Below are 23,758 nucleotides of genomic sequence, written 5' to 3' on the forward strand. Positions count from 1 at the left end.
TAATGATTTTTACATGATGCTTTAGTGTTGTCAGCATAAGGATGTCGTGTTTCTATTGGTGGGACTAAAAGTGGTGTAATGCTCACTGCATTTTGAGAAGGATGCCTCCAAGTTAGCTAGATATTTGCACCTCTTATAGATCCAGTCTACTGGATTGCAAAGTTGTTAATTTTCAGTGAACAGGAGGCAGTTCTTCTACCTTAGGACACCAAGTCCTACGGTTGGAAGTAGAAGCAGGATATAGTTTGAAGTCCAGTGCCATTGTTGATAGGACCCCCGGGGGGGGGTGTTAAGGGAAGGAAGTGCCAGAGTCTCACTAGATACAAACACAAAATAGACAAGGTAGTAGTAGATAAACACAAAGTACAGTGCTAATCAAAGAAATATCAGCAATTAAAATGTACCATCACTAGTCTCCAAGATGGCCCCCACACCATGCCAGAACCAGCACTTACCAAGCCAAGTATACAAGTACTTTGAACTAAACAGGCAAAAGAAATTGATTATGGAGGATTTAATAAAAGGGCTGAATGAAGTGCAAAACTTAACTTCCCCAAGCAATTTCTGCAGTACCAAAGGTTCAGAACAACTTAACCACTTATTTAGTTGATGCAAACAAGTGAAACTCTCCAGAGTCTTGTAGGAAAAACAGGTGTCCATCATTTATGCTGTTGATGGGTCAGCCAACCTACATACCTCAGCTAATGCTATTCTTAATAAAGGACTTCCATTTCATCACAACTCAGAAATGGACTTAAATGTGGATTGTGCAAAAAGGGGAAGGGACAGGTCTCATTTTCAAATTCTTACACTTGAAAAAACAGGAGATGAAGATACGTGCGATTCAATGCAATGGGTGCTGATGAATGAGCCAGTCACATAACCATTCACAATCAGTTTTCACAAAGTAAATTGGTGATAAGCATCCACATCTGCTCTCCCAACACTAACCCACAAAAGGGTTATGTGAAAAGGTTAACTGTTTAGACAGCAGCTCTTCATCAAGCTCCGCCCTTTAGCCCTGGGTTTGTTGCCCTCATTTTCCACAAACTGTGTAGCTCTCAGGACAGTGCCCTTATGTCACTCCTGAAGACGGGCACCCATGCCAAGCACACTTTCTTGGTTAACAAATAAAATTAAAAGTTCTTCTGCAATCATATAAGAAAACCTCTAAGTACAAGACCACATTTTTTTTGCATACGAAAACATACTGAAAGCACAAACAATGCTAGCAAAGATGTACCTGAAATCAGACAGAGGTCCTGTCTAGATGTAATAAAACATGTTCATCAGTAGAAGAGTACAAAATGAAGCCATTTCAGAATTAGTTGCAGACTGCACTTTTTGATCATTGGTGGAGTTTCATTATTGCTATAGTGTTATGGCTATTGCTTGACACTATTTCAGAGCATACAAGGTTACCCATGTAATAAACTTAACTCTTAGTTTCAGTGCAGTATCAATAGCAGTCAGCCATACTTCATGCTTTATAGCAACTGCACTTAAATAATCTAAATGTTACTTCACCTGGATCTACCTGGTTAAACTGTCCATTGCTCATTGTTTAGGTAGAGACCACATTAGCCTAATGTTAAAACTATTTGATTTAAATTTGCCACTTGCTATAGATTTCCTTATTGACCCAACAAATTTCTGTCTTTTGGTTTACATTTATTAGTTACAGCATACTTCTTTTTTACCCTTTTTCTAGACAAAATTAATCCCCTTCTTAGTACATTTTAATTATTCTTGATCTAACATTTTATCATGCCCCTCATCCAAGCTGGCCAATATGCGGTCAGTCAGCTTTTGCCCTTTCTAAAGCCCGAGTGATACTACACTGCCTGAGTGATACTACACTGCCTCATGACACCCAGTGTTAACCTCCTCATGCTTTATTGCTACCGCACAATTATGAGAGAAGTGAAAGTATTTAAGACTACATTCTCACCTCACATCTCGTATGGTAAAGAAAAACTAGCACAAAGCATTTCCACGAAATAGAACACTACGTAAGCCACCAAATTTAAGAATAAGAAACCTCACACATTAGTTCACATAGCACACACCTGTAGCCAGTACACATACCATTGAGTCACAAGTGTGCAGACTCCATGCCCTTATGGCCTAACTATGGCAATGTTTTAATAAAGGGGGACTCTTGTCCTGCATAAAAGGTATCATCCTCACCAGACTGGATTAAAATAGGGTGACAGCACTTTCTGGAATTTGGATATGGGATTAACAAGGGCTCTTATGCAACTTCATCCTCATAGATAGGAATTATAACCCGAGAGTTGTCCACGCGGGATGAATGACTATGTACTCTTCCCAGGAGGACATGCACTCTTCCCAGGAGGACATGACTGAGCTTGCTACTCATGTGACTGAAGAAAGACACTAGTCTTTACAGGCGTCATCACCCAGAATTATGCCAAATTTCAAAGACAGGATAATTTTCTAATAACTGCCAATAGCTGGTGTCATTCTGAGAGGAATCTAGTATGTGTCAACATGGAAATGAAAAAGGCCGACAAGCCTTCCTACCTTGCCAGAGATGGTGTACAGCTCTTACCCCAGCTCTTGCATTCTGGCTAAAGCCTTTAGGCAGTCATTATGATGGACATGAACAGTCCAAACTAGCGAGTTGTAATCTGGAACACAAAGTAGCTCAACTCAGTGCCAGCAGTCTTAACAAAACCTACCCATACTTGATGGTGTCTTGCAACTTGAACACATTCATATAGTGAGTGTAGTGACAAAGACAAGGTTACAGAATAATAAAAATTCACTCCATTCCTGGGTAGTACCCATCACATTTTCAGACCTACTGACAACAGTGTGTGTGTGTGTGTGTGTGTGTGTGTGTGTGTGTGTGTGTGTGTGGTATCTGTATTTTTCAAGGATAGCATCACCTTACGACATACTCCTGGGATGTTCAATTGCTATAAACAGGGCTAATTACCATTTCATAAGAGGTTATTCTATAACTAGTTGTGCCTCCTTCTGAGTGTGGAGGCCATCTTAACACATTGGGTTTAATGGGGGAGGTCTGCTGGGGAACCAACTATCCATCATCAATAAACTGGCTTACCTAGAGCACCAGTGGTTGGCATACCCAGTGTTTTGACAAATACCAAAACTCTCATACATATACCGTTAACTATCTTACCAACATCCTCACTCAGTTCTCACAGCTATGGCCACTTCACACATTTTCATATGTACTACCCTGTCTTGCAAAAAAATCAGACTATAAGTTAGTGACATTTTCCTCAAAAACTGAGGTGTTTAGGGACTTCCCAAAAGCAAACCTTAGAGTTACTTGATGGTCTAAATTAATTCTGCAGCAGTCCTCTGCCAGTGGAGCTCACTTCTAAAACTACTGCTTAGGACCCAAAAGGTCAGAGTAAGGACTATCGAGTCAGTAAGGGGACTAATGCTTAGTCACCTGATGCAATGATAGGATCCAAATGATCAGAGTTTGTGATGTCACCTACACAGAAACCATAAAGTCAATGTCAAAAGGCATCTGGCTAACCAAGTTTGCCGAAGACTTCAATGACTTCTCCCAGTTTGCATCTTCCCAAGATGAGAACACCCTTCAGGAAGGTCCACACACTTTGTGCCAAAGCCATAGCTTAAAACTCAATATCAAGAAACGCATTATGGTACCTTTTGGGAAGTTTTCCACTCCAGGTAACCAAGTCATCAATAAAACACCTATAAAAGTTGAATCACTAGTCAGGGATCTGGAAATTCATATAGATAGCAACCTTTCCTTTGACCAATGCAAGTCCAAGGTAACAAGAAAATTCTTCTATATTGCTCAACTTGTAAGCAAGGGTATGGCATCTTGGTGCACAGAGATCATACCACCACTGTACCCAGCCTTCAAGCCCAGAATATAGCCCCCCCCCCTCACTATATACCTGACCAGAGCTCCCATGCAGCAACTGGGACATCCAAAAAGGTTCCTTACAAAAAAGGATACAGGGAGTAAACGCAATGTCCCAACGCTAACATCAACTCCGTATCAGACTTCAGAGAGGTGATCTTTGCCTGGCATACAAGGCATCCCTGGACTCTTTCGATAAACCTTTTGATCAACTGCAAAACAAACCGCATCAGAACTACTAGATTAAAGGACCTACATTTTGGTAGAGACAAACAGGACACATTGGAAATGGATACATTTCTCAGAATTCTCCATTTTTTTTTTTTTTTTTTTTTTTTTTAAATAGGCTTCCCATCTACATGAAGCAAAGTTCTTCCTTATCTCTTGTTTAAGAGCAAACTGGACCAATGCATGGGTAATCAGAAATTTACCCCTGGTCTGGTGCTCATGTCTGATGGACAGAAGCTGTCAGCAAATTACTCCTTATATAAAATCAAATTTGTGGGTCACATCAGGGTTGCATGAATGAGAAGGAAAAATGAAAAAAAAAGTGAAGGGAGTTGTACTGCCTGATTCAAGGACAACTCATAACCTTGGGTATTAAAGGAGAATTATTATGAAGGGACACCCTATCCCTGTGAAAAAACAAAAAAATGGAGGAATGGCCATAAAGGCCTGAAGCTCCGAAACCATCCAAGCATAAGTAAGGGTAAGCAATACAACAGTGTTGCAGGCACAATATTTCAGAGAAGCCGAACCTACAGACTCAAAAAAGGAGCCTTGGTTAATTTTTCAAAAACAAAATTAAAGGACTCAAAGGAGGAGAAATAGGTCATCCTTGAGGGAGCAGGATGCCTTTAAGAAATGGTTTCACCCCAAAGTAAGAAGCCAAAGAAGGATTCAAGGGCACACATCCAGAAATAGACAAATGGGCCTTAGAAATACAAGCCAAGACAGATATAGCCAGAGGAACCCCACTAAAACAAGAGTCTTTGTTAAGAGCATGGCACCAAACAGAAAATCTCTTCCATTTGGACATGCAGTACTTTCTGATTGCAGGTTTTCTTTCCTCCTGTACAATTTGAGCACACTCAGGAAAAAATAAATAAATAAATAAATAAATAAAAAGGCATCAAAACCCTATCACCTATAGTGTCAGTTGAACAGTGGTCAAGTCTGGATTGCAGAGTGACCCCTTGTCCTGTGTGAGGAGGTCCAAATGGTGATGCAACTTGTGGTGATTGCCCTACCCAGCTGAAGAGGGAGAGCCAGTACTGTCTTGGCCAAAAGGGAGTCGCTAACAAGATTTTTGGAGAGTCCAGCTTCCAAATGAATCTTCTATAGTACTCTTGGAAGTAGAGGAAGGGGTGAGAAGGCATAAAGAAACATCCCCTTCCAAGGGAAGCAAAAGAGCATCCACCTTCCATGCCAGATGGCACGGCCAAAAGATCTCCCTGAGGAATACCCACCACCAATGGACAATGCGGAGAAAACAAGTCTCTGAAGCATCCATTCATGAGCCTTGTTTTGGACCTGTTCAAGAAGTCTGTCACTTGATTGTGCTCTGAAGGAATATACACTGCCTGAAGAGTTAACTGACAACAGAGACAGATCCCAAGCCTAAACAGCCAGCTTGCAGAGAAGCTAAGACTTTGTCCCCCCCCCACCCCCACACACACTTGCAGACATACATTACTGTGGCACTGTCCGAGTAAACCTTCAGAGGGCCTGGAGAGAGAGCATAGTGTGAAAAGCCTGAAGAGCCAGAATCCGAGCACTCATCTCAGAGACTGACACTGTCTGACTTCTGATGGAGGGGGGGAACCAGAGACCTTGATCTCAGATGACCACAGGAAATCCCCATCACATGTCTAAAGCTTCAGTGAACAGTTAAGAAAATGGAGACTGAACAGGTAGACCTGGGTTGAGGATCAGCTGTTGAATCCACCACTCAAATTTCCACTTTAGACAAGGAAAGAGGAGCTCCAAAATCCAGAGGGTAGTAATGCTGAAGCCAAATTGACAGAGTACCACTGAAGCTTCCACATGTGCAGTCTGCCAAGAGGGAGCACTGGAACAGATGGGCAATGAATCCTAGGGCTCAAAGGAAATCTCTGGCTGAAAAGCAGGCAGAGGAAGAGAGACTGAAAACTGTCAAGGGCAAAACCTTTGGAGGTGGAAGACAGGCCACCACTGGCACTGTGAATCCTGCAGCCCAGGCACACATGATCCAGAGAAGCAGTCAAGGCAGACTTCTGGAAGTTGACAGAGAACCCCAGACTATGAAGGACAGATTAACTCCAGATCCTGAAACAGGCCACTGGAAGAAGGCATCTGAAGCAACAGGTCATCTAGATAACAAATCTGTATACCTTTTGCAGGCTCCAAGTCAATCACAGGAGCTAGGCATTTTATGAATACCCTTGAGACAGTAGAGAGGGCAAAGTAGAAAACTAAAAATGAGAGGTTGAAACAACATAGAAGCTTCCTGAAAAAAAAAAACTAAGAATATAAAAGCAAGGATCTTTCAGGTCCAGTGACACCAGAAAAGCCTGGGGTAAGAGAGGAAACTAGGTTTGAAGAATAAAGCATCCAAAAAGGAGCCTTGAGAAAGGTGTTGAGCAAGGAGAGATCCAGAATAGGTCCCCAAGTGCCCTCCTTTCAAAGGACCAGGAACATCCTTGAGCAAAATCCCTTTCCTACTTGGGTAGGAGGGACAGGTTGAATAGTTCCCTGGTCCACCAGGAACCAAATAACCTCTGAGAAATGAGGAACTTGCACCACAGGAGGTTGGAGAATCCCTGTAAAGTATGGAGAAGCTTCTACACCATGAAATAATCCTGACAGATGAACAAACCCAAGAATCTGAGGCAATGAGATGTCAGTTTGGAAGACAGAGGGAAAGCAGAAGAGTTAAGGGAGAATGGCCAATGGGAGGTCAAAGTAGGCTTGTCAGATAAAGGAGGCTTCTGGGCAACAGGAGCTCAAGAAAACTTAGATCATAACCTGTCATTCTTCCTAATTTTAGTAGCTTGATGAGGATACTTGTGAACAAAAGCAGACCTAGTAGGTTAATTCTGCTGAACTTCAGGACAGGAGAGACAAAAATATATGTTTAAGGTCCTGTACAGCCTTACCATTTTCTTGAAGAGACAAACATAGAAGCAGCAGCAGTCCCAAAAAGATCATCATCCAAAGGAACACCCAGCAACTTGGCCTTAAATATCCTCAGGTAAAGACTGTAGGCAAAACCAAGAGTAATGCCTGAAGACAGACCCAAAGGCAGCAGTTCTGGAAGGGACATCAGCAACATCAATGTTGCACTTGATAGAGGAGAGCCGAGCCACGCGACAGGTAGAACCCAAAACAGACTATTCTGAAGGCAAGTCTTCCGCTTTAAAGGAGGTCAACAATAGCCTGACAGGTTGAGGCATATCTGGTCGTGTGGGTCTGGTAACGGATGGCCTGAAAGGCCAAAGTAGAGTATAAACCTTCTTACCAATCCCCTCCATTGCCTTACTATTTTTATCCGACGGTAGAAGCTTGGAAGAGGGCAAAAGCTTAGGGTTGGAGATGGACACCACAGCAGGGTCAGCAGAAGGACACTGAATTTACAATTCTCAGGACCTTTACACAATCCATCAGGTTTCTTTACAGCAGGAGGCAGAGAATCAGGAGACTTAGAAGCAGCTATAAAAAATATAGGAGGTACTGCAGACAGCGAGTGTCCACCTGAAGCAGCTCATAATACCTTTCCTGGATATCAGACACGTGATAAGAATCCCACTCAACGTATTCTATTATACCTATTGTGTCCCCAAAGACAATTCTTAAAAGGGAGACTCAAGACTAATGGACTCCTATCAGAAACACAAGCCAAAGGTGAAGGCATCTGGGAAGATTAAGACAAAGACCTTTCATCAGACTTTGAAAACCTTATCCGAGGAACAGAGTTTCCTTAGGCCATTTGAAAGGAGCTGAAGTCCAAGGGGGAGTAGTCACAGAAACTTCTTGGGGAGGTTTCAGGGACAATAAGGCATTGAAGAGGCCCCGAGGAAACTCCTGCTATTCCCCTTTGAGGATCCTTACGGCATACAGACGTATGCTTAGTCATCTGCTTTTTCTTGATAGGGCTGATGTCCCTAAGAAACACCGGAGGCTTCAAACCCCAACTTGATTTAATAAGAGAACCCAGACCCTCTTCCGTGACCAGACTCTAAAAATCCCTTTGGGGCCCTCAGAAATAAATCAACAGTGGTTCCCCTTCAACATCTGGGGCAGATGCCTGCAAATCCTAAGAGGACATGCAAAAGGAAGATTTATGCTGGCCTCCAAAAAGGTCATAGTATAGGAATCGGACAGACATCAGATGGCCTACAGAGCCATCACCCACTTCTACACAAAAAAGTCTGGTGGAGGCTGGACAGTCAAAAAATCCAGCCAAGATTTCTTGGCCTTCTCACCTAATGGTACCCAAGGATTAATCAATTCTGCCATGCTACCCTGGGCTTACAGTTTAAGCCCGATTCTCAAGACATCCAGGGAAGACCACTGGTTTCCAAGAGTTTTGGGCACAAATGCTGCAAGATGTAGTGTCATGGGAAGCACCCAAACAGATAAACTGTTTGCGATGATCCTTATGGGGAATCTGCCTCCCACACTGATATTTTCCCCATCTTGGATGGCATGAAATCCAGGTAACAAAAAAGGGGCCACCAAAAGAAAGAAAAGGAAAAAAAAATACAATGGGTTACTTATCAGATGGCTAGGTATTCAGCACACCAAAAGGGCATTCAGACATACAAGCGATGGTGGCATCTGGACTGGTGGCAGAGAGCTTCTGGGTAACTGCATCCCTACTTCACATTTATGCCCAGCAACCTGTACGGGAAGAACAAGTCTGATGTAGATACATCTAAGGGCTTTGGTATACTGGCCAGATGTAGGGCTATCCTTGGCAGGAGATCCCCAAGGTGAACAGCAACAGTGATATAGGACATCAAATGATACCTTAAATACCTAGCAAAAATGAACTAAACTTTTAGATAAAGGCACTTAAGTACTTATCCCTCACCTTTGGAGCAAAGCTTCCATCACATATCGAGCAGATAATCACCCTTACTACTTTTGAGGCAAACCAAAACAAGTGGATAGGCAACCTCAAAAGATTATTCTCTGGTCTAGATCATCTTGCCCTCCTTGAAGCTGTACCAAACTTTTGAAGAGAGGGTTTTCGCTAGGCTTACAATGGTCTGCAGACTGTTTGCCTAGTACTTGCCTACAAATTAGGTACATGAGTTTTACTACTGTTTAACATTTCAAAATCTTATTTTGTTGAGGATTCCCAGTATAAAATAGTGGATGATGGAGATGGCATATGGCGTGAAAAATATATAGACCTCATTTAAAAGGCCTAAAACATATTCTTACATGGGTGAACAGGCAGAGCCATACCCAACGAATAAGAAATTACAACAGCTATACCATAAAAAGGATAAGTTAACAATATAGGAGAAAAACATGTATTTCAGCCATAATGGAAGACATTTTCAATATTTCAAAATAGATATTGAGCTTTGACTTCACATGAGAGTGGCTGCCATCTTCATTTTGTGGTGGCTGGGTTTCTTTCACGTGGATGCCCACTGCCCCAGACAGAACACAAAAGAAAAAAAATCACCCAATGCTCTGATGGCAGTTACATCTCCACCATACAGGCTCTATCTTTAAGCTTGAGCAGCCCTGTGATCTAAAAGTTATTATGGTATTTACAAGTGATATGTATAGAAATGCCAGATGTGGAACTGAAGAAATAGGTCCTTTAACTTGGAACATGCTGTTAAAATAAGTCATTGAGTATCAAGAACTCCCAACTAATTCACAAACAATAAATCATAGCAGCTTGCATAAAAGTATTTGCAGACTTCCTGACAAAAATCTACTTTTGATTACATATTACTTGCATGCATCCCAAGCTTGCAACTTTAAAAAAAAAAAAGGGAAGGAATGCAATCTGCAGATTCTAAAATGCATCTAAATATGGCTATAAGTTGCATTACATTTTTGGCATAATCAAGTTTTAATATTTAAACTAAACTAATTATAATTACTACCCACACAGTCAAAACATGAGGAATGCAGCACACAGATGTCACCATGCATGCACCTACATGTTCACACCCAGCTGGCAGAGAAAGTCTTTTCTGCAACATTTCAACAAAAGCAAGCTCCCCCTCATTTTGGTTCAAAAAAACACCAAAAAAAAATAAATAAATAAATCAGACAAAAGAAGTTGCGTAACAAAAACATGCTAGTGAGGTCACACCATATTATAGTATGTAGACACATGCAGGTACATACAAACTCAAGTAAAGAGGATGTGGCAGTGTATGTAGTCATTAATGCGACTCAAGACATAATTCAGCAGAATGTTCAGCTATGCAAACCAGCAAGCCTGTGTACAACACAGCAGGACTCAAAGCTGATCAGGGAATCATAGCAAACAAGTAGGAGCTGCGACTTCAATCCCTAGGTCACATTTGCCTCAAAAGCAGAGCACACAGTCCATCCAGATTATTCAGTCCAAGTACAGTTTCTTTTTACAACTCACTAAAATTGTTGTATCTACCCCAATTTTTTTATTTCACATTTTTTTTTTATATTTTAATAGAGAGACTATTTTCTCACATAGCAAAAAGGTGGAATTCAGTATCTCACTGGATCAGAACACAAATACCAACCAATTCAAAAATATTCTTAAAATTATCTTAATGACACCTGGCTTTGCTCCTGCACTACTCCAGGCTAACTAGTTTTAATAGCTTCTGGTCATGCTTCTTCCCCGACCACCTCAATCTATGCTCTCATGTCTAGGTAATCTCGAACCTCATCCTTCTCTATCCAATTCCTCCCTACAAACCCTTCCTCAGCTTACTCTGAGAAACTACAATAAGGAATTTTATCAGATGACTGCATAATACAAATGTCAGCTATAATAGCATAGAATGCAATTTCTGGTGTACCATACGATTGTATAATTTCTTATATAAAAGTTTTGTATATTCTCCATGTGGAGCTTTTCTTCCCAGGCCTCCACTGAAAATGGGTCTTATCCCAGTCAGAATTCCACAGTAAACAAATGTAAAATTATTTTGTTGGCCACTATGCAGCAGGCCATCAGCTGCTACCAATGCGCCTCCTTTCTTTCAAAGGGAGTCATTCCTGACCTCCTGCGGCCAATAGGATGCACTTTTTTCCCCAACTGTGCAAGTACAGATAGAGGCATCCCAGTGTGGTTAACACTCATGGGCATATGAATTGTTTGGATTTATGACTTAAGCATTTCCAGCCTCCACACAACCAATGTACAGTAATGGTGTAAGGATATTAAGGTTGAGAATGGATAAGAGTGCATGCCCTAGTACTTTAAACTTGGGATGCATACCCCCTAGCTTCACTGCTGACATCATAATATGCTCGCTCTCTCTCTTCCCTCAGGATAGGCAAGCCAGAACACCACTGCTAACATTTCTTACAGCTGACGTTTTTCAAGTGCTGCATTCCCTAGCTGAACCCGGATTACAAAACCACAGTCAGAGCTCCATCCCTCTATGCCATCAAGCCAGAATTTCACTACATTTACTCCAGGAAACCTGTCTTGGGTATCTAGAACCCACCCCCTGTGAAAAACCTTCTCACATGTCTGTGCTACCATCCCATCACTTGAGCAGTTGCTTTCATTTGTTTTGAGAATGCTGCAGCAGCAGAACAAGTTCATGAACTGATTACAATATTCATTGGTAGCTGAACACCCACAGTTTGCCAGTAAAGGTATAGTACAGGAAATAGGACAGCCTGTACAAAATCAACAACTGTTCTCCCATTAATAATGCAGAAGAGATGTAAAGTGTAGGAATCTATATATTTGTATTGTTTTAGCAAAGATGTGAAATTTGTTAGTTTGTATAGAACAAATAATGCAGCAAACTTTAGAAACAAAAATAGCTGCCAACACACAGCTTTATCTTCCATCTACACCCATGTTGTCATATTTGGATTTAAACTTTCCAGTCTGTGATTTTAAAATCTGACAAAAATATTCCCCAAGAGAAAAATCTGCCAAGTCAAACCAAGCAGTGATACAGTAATGACATGTGTGGACGGGAGGAATCTGTCAAAAACATTATAACCTAAATATCCCCAGGATTGACTCAATCCAAGATGCCCCTTTGGAACTTCAAGTTAAGAGACTCTCAAGTTCAAAGCCCAGCAGTCAACTCTCAACTGTACAGATTGTTGCCTCATTTTTGCACTGTTTCTCATAAAACTGGAGGTTTTCTGGCAAATCATTGGTAAGTCTTGAGGAATGATGTCAGACAATGAGACATTTGAGTTTCAGACTTCATACCCTTCAGAAAATTCATGCTAATGCAAAACCTGTTATTCTATCAACTTCCGAAGTTTGTAAGTGCAGTATTTAAAAAAGTGTACCTATTTTTGGGCCTTTGTCACCCCATTATTTATGGCTTTGTCCAGATTAGAGGTAAAGAGGTATACCAGAAGCTCAAGTCAGTCCGTACTTTCCTTTGAAAGTTACTGTAGTTGGACAGAAAGACTTATAAATCAAAGTCATAATAAACTCACTTTTTTTTTACACAACTTGTGCAACTGCATATTTGTTGCAAAGTAAATGTATAGACAGTACTGACAATTTAGGCAATGAAATTTATTATTCCAATTTAAAAAGCTAGTAACTGACTGCTTATTGTTGTTGTTTGTCTTTTCGGCTTTTCCTGGTTAGGGGTCACCACAGCGGAACTCCAGTCTGCTAATGATTGGCAGTTTTCATGGTGCGAAGTTGCCAGCCTGACACCCAACCTTCATTGAAGGCACGCCCATTCAACGCATGTCTTTCGAACGCCCATTTGACCGCAGGGAGGACATGCAGACTCCACACAGAAGGCACTCCCAACCCAAGTCGAGAATCGAATGGGAGAACCTCTTGCTGTGAGGCACCAACGCTACCGCTGCACCACCGTGGCTAGTAACTGACTGCTTATTAATGTGCAGAAATGCAATTTACACAAACTAATGAATTACATCTACCTTTAGAAGGCAGCGAATATTTAGACATAGCTAAAAGTATGATTGGCTCATTTTAGCTGTGTACAGTAATTGTGGCCAAACCATTGTGTATGCACCTGCACAATGGAAAATTTTAGTCAAGCTACAATTACTGTTTGCAAAATAGCACTGTAATGAATGTGTACGAGCTCAGCTTTGTTCTACAGTGGCACAGTGCAAGTCTTGAGTGTTTCTGGTTAACAGATGGAGTATAAGATGTCCATAAGCCTATTGCAACTTCTCAGTTTCCCCAGAGCACTGTCTAAGTGACATGCTCACTGCTGCACAGCAGGCATATGGAGGCTGTATGAATCAAAGCCTGGACTACAGTAAGCAGCTAATTAATAGCCCATTGCCTTAATCCTCTGCCACAACTGCCAGACCTCAAGGCTTCTTCCCACTTGCATAACTAAGGACAAAGTTGATCAAAACCTGTGACAAGTGTGTTGTTAATTTTCCCCACACACTTTTGGGCCACTCACATCCCAATTAAATTATTGGTGTTGGAGGTCCAGAGGTAAAGCTAGTACAACTGCTGGCACCAGTGCTGATTAAAGTCCATGCCCTGACAGTTCCATCATACCCCCTTGCTTGCTTCCAAAGCTCTTTATTATTTAGTAAGAGCCTTGTATCATTTGTTTTGCCATAGTTTATGCAACCTCTGGTCTGTCAGTGTATCTGCAAATATGTAATCACCAAATACAAAAAGATATATTACACCAGCAAATGTCTTAAAATGTACAAGAGACTAAACTACTTGGATTTATGGGCAGTGTCCACCATCCCCACAGCCTTTCCAACTTCCCTTACTGCTTTATCCCAAATGAATGACCCTTTTAAAAACAGCAGACAGGGTTAAGTGTTGTCAGCATTACTTTGTAGTTTTTTTCTTGGCTTTGCTACCCGGGTGAGTGGGCATGTAGTAACTGAATGTCTAAACAGCTGCACGTCAAACCTCAAAAAGCAATGGCACCTACTGTGCTAATCCTTGTACAAACCTGTGCATGTGCAAAGAAAAACTTATTCCACAGTGAAATGACATGCAGTGAGTACGATTGACCCCACAACTGAACAAGGCAGTATGCGACCAACAACTCTTTCAAAATAGTTCAGTGTGAAAGGTTTCCCTCATGTTATCCATCTATTTTGTAACCCTGCACTGCCCGGACAACTGGCTAATTTGAATATTAACAACTTGCAAGGTATTGCAAATGCCTCTCTAAAAGCTATGGAAGCCACCATCGCAACCCTTTCTAGGTAGGGAACCAGGATTGATTAAGACTTTGCTGTTGAGAAAGACAGGAAACAGAAAACAGAAATCTTTCAAGTCACCCTAAAATCCTACTTTTTAATATTAATACTTCAGATAGTACTATATATTCTATTAAATAAGGTTTTAAATTCATCTAAAGGGCACAGTGTTGTAGCTGTTGGCAATGCTGCTTCACATTACCTTAAATTTAGTTCCTGGCTGAGATGTCTTCTGTGACGAGCTTGTAAATCCTTTCTGGGTCTATGTGGGACTTTGCTTGGTGCTTCCACACACCCAACGCACACTGTAGGTGAACTGGCAATCCTCAAAGTAATGAAGTATTATTATTAGCAAGTGGAAAGAAAAAGCAGTCGAGCTAAACAAGGACAAAATAATGCTAAGAATAATATGAGAAGGGAGTATGCCCAACCACTAGGATTCCAGAACAATAAAATTAGAAAGCCACAGAAGTAGTTTTTTTACTTCTATTCTGGCATCATGAAAAAAATGTGGCTAAAGGTAGACCATAAGCTCGATTTTCAAAAATATCCATTGTAAATTGTTCAATGCACTGTAGCCTGTGATGGCAACACAAGAGTTTTAATGTGCAAATTTCCCCTCCCTCTGAGTAAGTTTCTATGCCTATAGCCTGCTGTAACGTACCCAGTGGAAATATTTTGTTTGTTTTCATTTATTTATTTGGGGGAGGGGGTAACATTGGGATCTTAATCATTCCACGCAAGATAAAACTCCTATATTTATTTCCATTATCTTCACACACACACTTCTGCAGTTATGCGATTACCATAGCATTCATACAACTGCCCAATGTGCAACTGGATGGGTTTTCATGCTCATCACATCTGTAACTTATCCAATAGGCAAAGAAATAGGTAGGGGGCTGATCAGTCTTCACATACTACAAAAACTAACTTCTATCTATATCCAGTGAGAAAGGGGTGTATGGCATTGGAGACAAGGGTGTGTTCAGTATTGTCAATGCGGGGATTCGGCAGTGTGACAATCTGATGAAATGAGAACTCAAAGTACTACAAGATTTTTCTTTTTGCAAGGAGGCTAGGGTGCAGCGATCTCAGAGTTGAGGGCACAAAGTGCAGAGGACATGCTCCCCTCAAAAATATTATCGGGCGTCACTGTACCAATTTTGTCAAACTGCCAGTTCATCAAGTTTGTTTCAATGATCATCGAGCACAGAACTATGCAAAATGACTCAACCACAAAGGGTAAAGTGCCTCGAGCAAAATGTAGTTTCAAAATCCAAATAACCTTTTCTTGAGGCACAACACGATAAGAAGCTTCACCTTTTATTAAACACACTGTTCTTTAGTTCAGTGTGTTAAAGGTCAAACTTCTTATTGTGTTGTGCCTCAAGAAAAGGTTATTTGGAGCAGAGAACCAAGGCTAATATACCTGTCTAGTCAAAACCTCATTGACGGCTATCTCAGAGGAAATTGCTGCTCTGAAAAGGCTCCCCATCCACATAAAACAAAGTTCATTCCTGTCCGTATTCAAAAGCAAGTTGTAGTCATTGATGGAAAACAGAAAAATTACCACAGGACTGCCCCCTGAGCTACTAATGGACAGAGGCAGCTCCCAAGTGCTTTAACCCATACATAGTCTCTTCAAATTCTCTATGATATATGATACAATACCAGTTATCCTCATTAGGGAAATAAATAATTATCGGACACTGGATGGGTAAGGCCAATCTCTACCTAAATGGGATAGGATAAATTGAGCACAAAAAGAAACTGGCTAGTCTTAAAATGGCCCTGAAGGGTAGCTAGACTAGTACTTACTTATGAACCTATGGTGGAAGATGGAGCACATATAGCATTGCATTTCACTTAAATTTAGGTCCTCTGGGGTTGACAGCTCTACTTGATAACTGGAATTATTTTCTCACACGTGCTAACCCAGAGCAGTTATTAAACAAAAAATTTAATTTTACTACTTTTATAAACAAAGAGCAAATGTTGGCCCTACACCCCTTTTGTATCCTGGTAACTCCCTTAGGAATTTTAAAGGCTTGTAAAAAGCTTGCTTTTACTGAAAAAGCCTAAGGTTGGTCATTGCCTTCAACAACAGGTGTTCACAGGACTTAAGTTTTGGCAAGTGTTCAGCAGCGGCTGCTGTTGGGTAAAACCATACACATGCAGGTCTATCTCAGCTCTTTGTAAGGAATTAGTAATTCCCTTCGTTCACCTGGGCCAGTTCAGTTGGACCTGCCATTGTGAAGCTCTTTCTAGGGTATTGTATTATAATCCCTCATCAGTGGACAGCAATCCAAATATTAAAACCAGACTTCTCTCCAAACTGACATTTTTAATTGAAGTTTTAGCAGCACTCACGCCCTCAAAATTTTCCATTACACAATAGTATATCTAGAGCAGAGCAAGGTTGTGACTTTTTGCTCTTGAGTAGTCTGGCTTTTTTTTTTTTCATCTATCATCCACCTGGAAGTGTGAGGACATTCCATTAAGAGTTCCCAGATTTTCATTGTGTTATCTGCATTGATAGTCACCCAGTGGGTTGGTTCTGGATGACTTCAATAGTAGTGTCTATGATGCCTCACCATTGGCAACAGTAGCGTCTGATGCCTCACCAATGGCAACAGCAATCAAGGAGCCTCAATCCTCACCACTAGCACCAGTGGGGGGGATATACACTGGGAGGATGACAAGCACACGCAGTATTTCCAGATGCAGCTGTCTGCATCAAGTGCAGTTTCCCTTAAGAGCACACACACACAAAACCACAGTCAGTCTGGGTCTGGTTTCTCCCTTTTTCTCCAGATCCCCAACAGGACTCCCCACTAGCACAGGACTCCCCACTAGCACAACTATAGAGATGAGATCTCAGCTGAGTGGCGAAGCCAAGGCCTCCAGCACCTTCTCTGTCCAAATCAGTGCTTTGTGCCCCTGCCAAAGTAGCTGACACACACAATATGTGAAAGGCTGGCATGGGTTTACAAGCTATGCCCCCTTCTGCCCAGATTATAAAGGTAGTAATCACTGCCACCAGCCATGTCTTTATCAGCTGCTTTAAGGCCCTTAAAGGGTGCCCAAAGTTACTATTAATACAAATGGCAGTTTACCAAGAGCAAGGCTATTATGAGTGGCCTACACAGTGTCACCAAATAAATATGCAAGTACTCTCAGAACTTAAATATATGTCTCACAAATAATCAGCCACAATGAAAGGTTTAAATATATTTAATAATACAAGAAAATACTCAGCATATAATCACAGTTATAGAGTTCAAAAGTCAGAGGAAATATTTAAAAACATTGCAGGACCGTCTCAAATAAATAAAAAAAAAATCTAAACTATACTTCACTATATTCCTGACTGAATCTAAGAATTATATTGTTCCCTAGACTTCCTTACAGAGCAAAGCAGATGTGTGGTGAATGAGTCTTCCAATTGATGTTATCAAAAAAAAACAACAACAGAATGGCCAGTATCTTTTAAGTTAATGTATCACATATTACGGCTGGAATAGCTTGCAGGATGACATCACTTCTTGTCATGTGACTATCCCAGGTGAAACCCCCACTCATGTAGCTGGCAGCATTTAGCATCTACCTGTGAAAATACATAAACAAGGACTTTTCTTATATCAGAGGCAGATCCTGGAAGTCATAACACAAATACTTCCAAGACAATACAAAAAAACTTCTAATTCTAGACATTGTCTCTCTTAGTGCACATAAACTGGAAGATCACATCCTTTTATTACATGGTCAAAGTAATTTAAAAATTCTCAGCAATTTTTCTGAAATTAACCTTTTGTGTTCCATTTTCCATTGTTAAAATATATACATTTAAACAGTTACAATAGTGTACACGCATTTCTGTTCCTTTCCAGTAGGGTATGTTGTGGTTACATTTTTAAGCTCAGTACTGTACAAACCCTGTTCACCCACTTCTGTATCAGCAGTATATTGATATACAAACATACAGTTCTAATACATTTGCAACACAAACATATGAATCATGTTGATAGTCAAATAACAATTTACAAAATTCCAGACAGCTGGGCTGGCAGTATCTCCTCCTTTCACAACAGTGTCAACAAGTAGTCTTCTGTTTGCTTAGCTGGTTCTCTGCTACCTATTGTCACAGTCATACATTGACACCTCCCCCCCAGCAAAATTAACAAGTCTAATCTCTCTAATAAGAGGGTGGAAATGGACTACTCTCCTTTATTCCAGATTAATATACCCACAGTGCCTCTTCCAGTCTGGGTTTGATGTTATGCAGGAAATCTTAATCCGTTTACCCTAGATAATGTGATCCCTCTGTTACAAAAGAACCTGTGTGTTAAGAGTCAGGGATACCCAGACTTTGGATTAGGCATGTAACCAGGGGTCTTGCACTCACTCTGAATTAATATGGCCCCAAGCTGCATGCTTGGTCCTTCTTGGGCCATTACAGCCATGCACTGATTTTAAGTTCAGCAATTTAAGGAGGGTAGGGTGGCGTGTTGGAGCACAGATGACATTGCATTGGCTAGTTTTAGAATGAGCTTACCCTAGATAACCAACCATTGTTCTTCCTATCAAGCAGAGTTCTCTCAAAGAAAAAAAAAGTCTATGCACTTGTCTTGAATATCTCCGAAGCTTTAAATCATCCAAACCACTTTACTCCAGGTGGTTGCAGGCTATGCACGCTAGACCACCTAAGTCACTCAAGATATTTTACAGCTGAAGAATGTGACTTGGCAATGCACTTTCTACCAAGCTTGCCTGAATCATGTTAGGCCTTGCCAGTCTCACACTAGTTTGGCATGCAGTTGGACTTCAGGAGGAATGGTCTTCATCCCAGCTGGGTAAAGTGAAGTCACGCTAAACTGAATTCCTCTAGTCTACTCCTTATGCCAAACCACATGTGGCATATGCACTCGATTCTTGGGACACTTATGGATAGCTTACCTGTTTCTATGCAACATTCTAGGGACTATTCTCCAACAGTTCTCACATCTTCTTGGAAGTGAGATATACCACCTGGCTGCCACATCTACTGCCTGAGAGACCTTATCAGTGACTCAGGTTATCAGGCTATACAATAGATACACAACACAATTCATATGCATTACAGATTTGGAATCACAGTGCGTGTCCATCGAATAGCACATAGTTAGATTTGGGCAGTGGAATGATTGAATGTCAGACATGTGTGCAGGCTAACTGCCAATACCTGCAGCTCCATCTTCTCCATAACTTTACATAGGGGTATGGCACTATAAAACAGGTCAGGAAAATATTTCCTCTCAGTGAAAATGCTCCATAGCTCCAATTCACCAAACCCATTGTTCTGGAATCCAACCCTGACCATATACTTTATAAAATCCAGTTCTCCATCAAACTCAAACCTCCATTATGTGGTGAACCATAGACATTGTTCATGTTTCTAAATACAATGTATTCATTGCCAAGGACACATGCACACTTCTGTTTTAAAACACCTTCTGAAATTGTGCTGTAAACCATATTAGTGGAAGTAAAGTGTCATTTACTGCTGTTGCATCAGTAAGATATCATGCATGTCAAAGGCTAGCCATAGAAGAAAAACGACAAGTTTTATTTTTCTTGTATTCTGGCTACATAAACTTGTACTGCTTTGCTGACTAAAGCAACGCAGCAGCACAAGATCTGAAACAACTTATCACTGCTACAGCATAAAAACAAAAAAACAACTGTCCCCACGTTAAATAGGACACCAGATGACAGAATATGGAATTTATTGGTGGATTCTATCACGGAGACCAAGAATGAGAAAAATGTGGAAATTAAATTAAAAGCTTAGAAGACAAAAATATTCAAACTGTGACATACTGTAATGAAGTCTAATTTAACAATTTACCAGGAATACTAATTAATCATACCAGGAATACTAATTAATCATACTCTCCAAGTGTCACTCATAAGATCAGAGGTATTATATACCTCCAAGTACAATTCCCTAACTGTATTTACACTATTATCCTATCATTTACTCCCAACAGAGAACATGCCATGTTTCTATGCAATACAACAATTTTTGTCTTCACTTGTGGCTGACAGCAGCCATCCAAGCAGTCCACTACTCAGTTATACAAACTGAATTAAATAAAAGGAGATGCAGTCATTTGAACTGATGCAAGCCAAAACTTTGGAATTATAATTTGGGGGCAGTTGAACATCACTATGCAGTTTCAAGGAAATTCTTTCACTCAGCAAAATTTTAAATTTATAGTGGGTCATTTCTATGTACATATGTGATTGTGAGGGTTACAATAATGGATAGTTTTATTTACATACGTCAGTGAAGGTTTCATTCACATAACCAATTTAGCCACATTAGTAAGGTAAGTGTTGAACACTATGTATGTGCGAATTGAACGTCTATATTACAAAACGATTCACACACAAATTGTTGGCACATAACAGAAAGAGTCACTGAAACAGTAACCTGACTGAAAAAGGAAAAAGCAATTTCCTTTATAAATCGGAAAAAAAAAAAGAAAAAAAAGCAGACTACTAACTCAGACATAATTTGCCTGAATATTGGTACTACTCATGAAATGCATTTAATACTCTAATGTGTAGGTTAGGGCTGTGCTTTGCACATGCCAATGGCGGGGCTTTGATCCCTACACACCCTTACTCATTTGTGTTAGCCCCATCCCTACCCTTGCTCTTAATTGCAACCCTACAGGTTAGTGTACTGCAACACCCCTTCCCTACAAGTACCACTAAACAAAACACACACTTTAAACATACCAGAGCATACCAACAAACCTATTCCCTTCCTTAAGCCTCACTCTAATCCTAACCTGCAAACACTGGAGTGTATATATATATATATATATATATATATATATATATATATATATATATATATATATATATATATATATATATATATATATATATATATATATATATATATATATATATATAGATATATATTCCAGCGTCTATAAACTTTTGTTACAAATAAATGTTTCAGCATTAGTATTATAATCTACATAGTCCCACTTACCTTACATTCAATGTTGCACACTTTGACTATTCCACCATTTCACAAAGTTTACATTTGACCACTTCTGACACTGGAAATCATTTTGACAAATGATAAATTCAACCAAATGTACTGTATCCATACATATACTGTGCACACAAATGCAGATACAGTACAGAAAATACATTCAGCCAACATGTTTGTGTGACATTGTAGAAACTACAGTACCAAAGTTAAAATAAAGCAAACAGACGTTTGTGTAGAGACGAGATATCAGAAGTGAGCTATGCAACACTAATTGTGGGACACAACCCTAACCACTAAGCCACCATACTGTCCAAAAAGCATGGTCAGATATCTTTATCAGAATTAGTGGAGTTTAAAATAATTTTTAGTGCATATATTTCGAAGTGCACATGACTTGGTATCTTATGGTCTCTGGGATCACTCACTATTGTTTCTATATATGACAGCACTAACTGATAAAACTGGAATCTTCCCCAGTACCTTATTGACCTGGCCCCTCCATATAACTACCATCCCAGCCTCCCAGCAAAACCCATGCAATCAATCCAAATGCATCCTGTATGCCATTCAGAAGTTGCATTATTATGGTCTGGATCTCAGCAGCCCCTTTAGTGCCACACACAAATATACACGGAGTTCATTCACATTAATTCGTATTGTTCATACTCATAGTACAGCCAAGACAGAATACAATGAAGATATGTGCAGATAACTTGTAAAAACGTCATAACAAACATTATGACAGCCCAAAATCCAGTATTTACCCATTCCATATTCAGCATTAGTTTGTCAAATTATACATGCCATTATATACTATAACTCATTAGTTTACCCTCTCAGGATACTATCGTATAACTCGAATATAGTCACTTAAGAGAATATAACGCTGAGATGCATTACCAAATACTATCATACTTTTTAACTAAATATTCCTAAAATAACGTGCGACGACAACTTAACTACGGGATCGAAGTGTTAATAGTGCAGCCATGTAGTTTTTTTTTTTAAATATGCTACTGTTAAAAGTGAGTGACAGTAGTGTTCTGTTACAATACCATATTCTGTATTTCTTCTGCATTTCGGCAGACACATACAGTTAACACAGAAACAAAATTACAGTGCTCTCATTAATATATAAACTATGACACACCATCAAGTGAACCTTACATTACAATTCTAGAAACAACTTCAGCTTCAAACAAAACGCAACCATCTCCTAAAATACACAAATACCACTAAACGACTACAACTTGCAAATAATTAGCCCCTCTAGTCCGACATTACCACACTATGTTGCTTTCTACCTACTCACCCATCCACAGATGATCTAGATCTCTTCGTATCTACAAGCAACGGAGTTTTTTCATCTTTTTCGGCCATACTCAACACTACAAGACAAACTAGTTAAAACAATATTATCAATTTGTTAATGTCTCTCATCAGGAACTCCTTATCCCACCAGCTGTTAGGGTGGGGAAATGGAGCTGGTTGGGCCACACCCTTTAGATATAGACTCGCTCTTTGGTACTTCTGAAGGTCAGTAGGGCTAATTAAGCAGCGTGTTCAAAACGATTTCAAATAACTTTGTGGACAGCGGGAACGGGGTCTTTGTGGTGATTTAGGACACAGTTTGCTACATTGCGGTAGAAGGTCTCTTCACAAAAGCAGGCTTTGGTGACCGAAGATTAGCTGTTTGCATCCAAGTGCAGGTTTTCATATAATGGTGGTGTGTTTCATGCTTCTCAAGTGGCCCATATTATGAAAGACATGCCTTATTTCACGTCTAAAAAAAGTCCATGTTCCTTGCAGCTTCAAACTAGGGTTACTAAATATGTTAGGGTTTGTCGCACTTTCAGTATTAAGATTTTTTTATAATGAATATATATCGTGAATATTAAATGACTTCGTGAATGTAAGAATAGCGTCAGCGACAGATGAATTCTTCAAAGTAATAAAGATACGTATTTTAACAATCCGGAGAGGTTCCAGGTTGCTAGTAAACTGTTAGTAAATATTCCACATTTTGGGATGGAAGGTTGAAAGCTATTGTTTATATAAATTATTAGAGAAGCTTGAAGAATGCAACATATAATGACGGTCTGCGCTGCACAAGTTATAGAGTAATCCAAGCTTATTAAAAATGAAAATAAAGTATTTACAAAATATACACGAAAAGGCAAGTACAAAATTGCATTATACACAAAACGATAAAAGCATGGTGAAAAATTATGTACTATGTAAATTAAACAACTGTGGTAAAGTTAAAATGTATTAGAAAAAGTAAATGCAGTAAGCAAAAAAAAAAAAGTGATTGAAAAATATTCACTTAATGACATCCCCCATCCATTGACTGAACAACCATGTCTGCAATCGAAGGATGAGATACGAAACGAAACTGAATATGTATGGGATGTTCGCGCCTCATAGCA

General features: G+C 40.0%; 1 protein-coding gene across 2 annotated transcripts in view; it reads right to left on the reverse strand.

The window, feature by feature from the left end:
- Window positions 1-22,870, reverse strand: part of LOC122792288 (zinc transporter 2-like) — a 502,472-nt gene extending 479,602 nt beyond the window's left edge. The window contains exon 1 of one of the 2 annotated variants that reach the window (XM_044060060.1): window positions 22,642-22,870. In XM_044060060.1, the coding sequence (XP_043915995.1) occupies window positions 22,642-22,709 (68 nt within the window). In that variant the 5' untranslated portion in view covers window positions 22,710-22,870. The remainder of the gene's footprint in view (window positions 1-22,641) is intronic. The other variant, XM_044060061.1, reaches the window with a different exon arrangement.
- Between the last annotated feature and the right edge of the window lie 888 nt (window positions 22,871-23,758).

This window comes from Protopterus annectens, chromosome 1.part2 (assembly GCF_019279795.1).
Source record: "Protopterus annectens isolate FY-2018-M chromosome 1.part2, PAN1.0, whole genome shotgun sequence".
Lineage (NCBI taxonomy): Eukaryota > Metazoa > Chordata > Ceratodontiformes > Protopteridae > Protopterus > Protopterus annectens.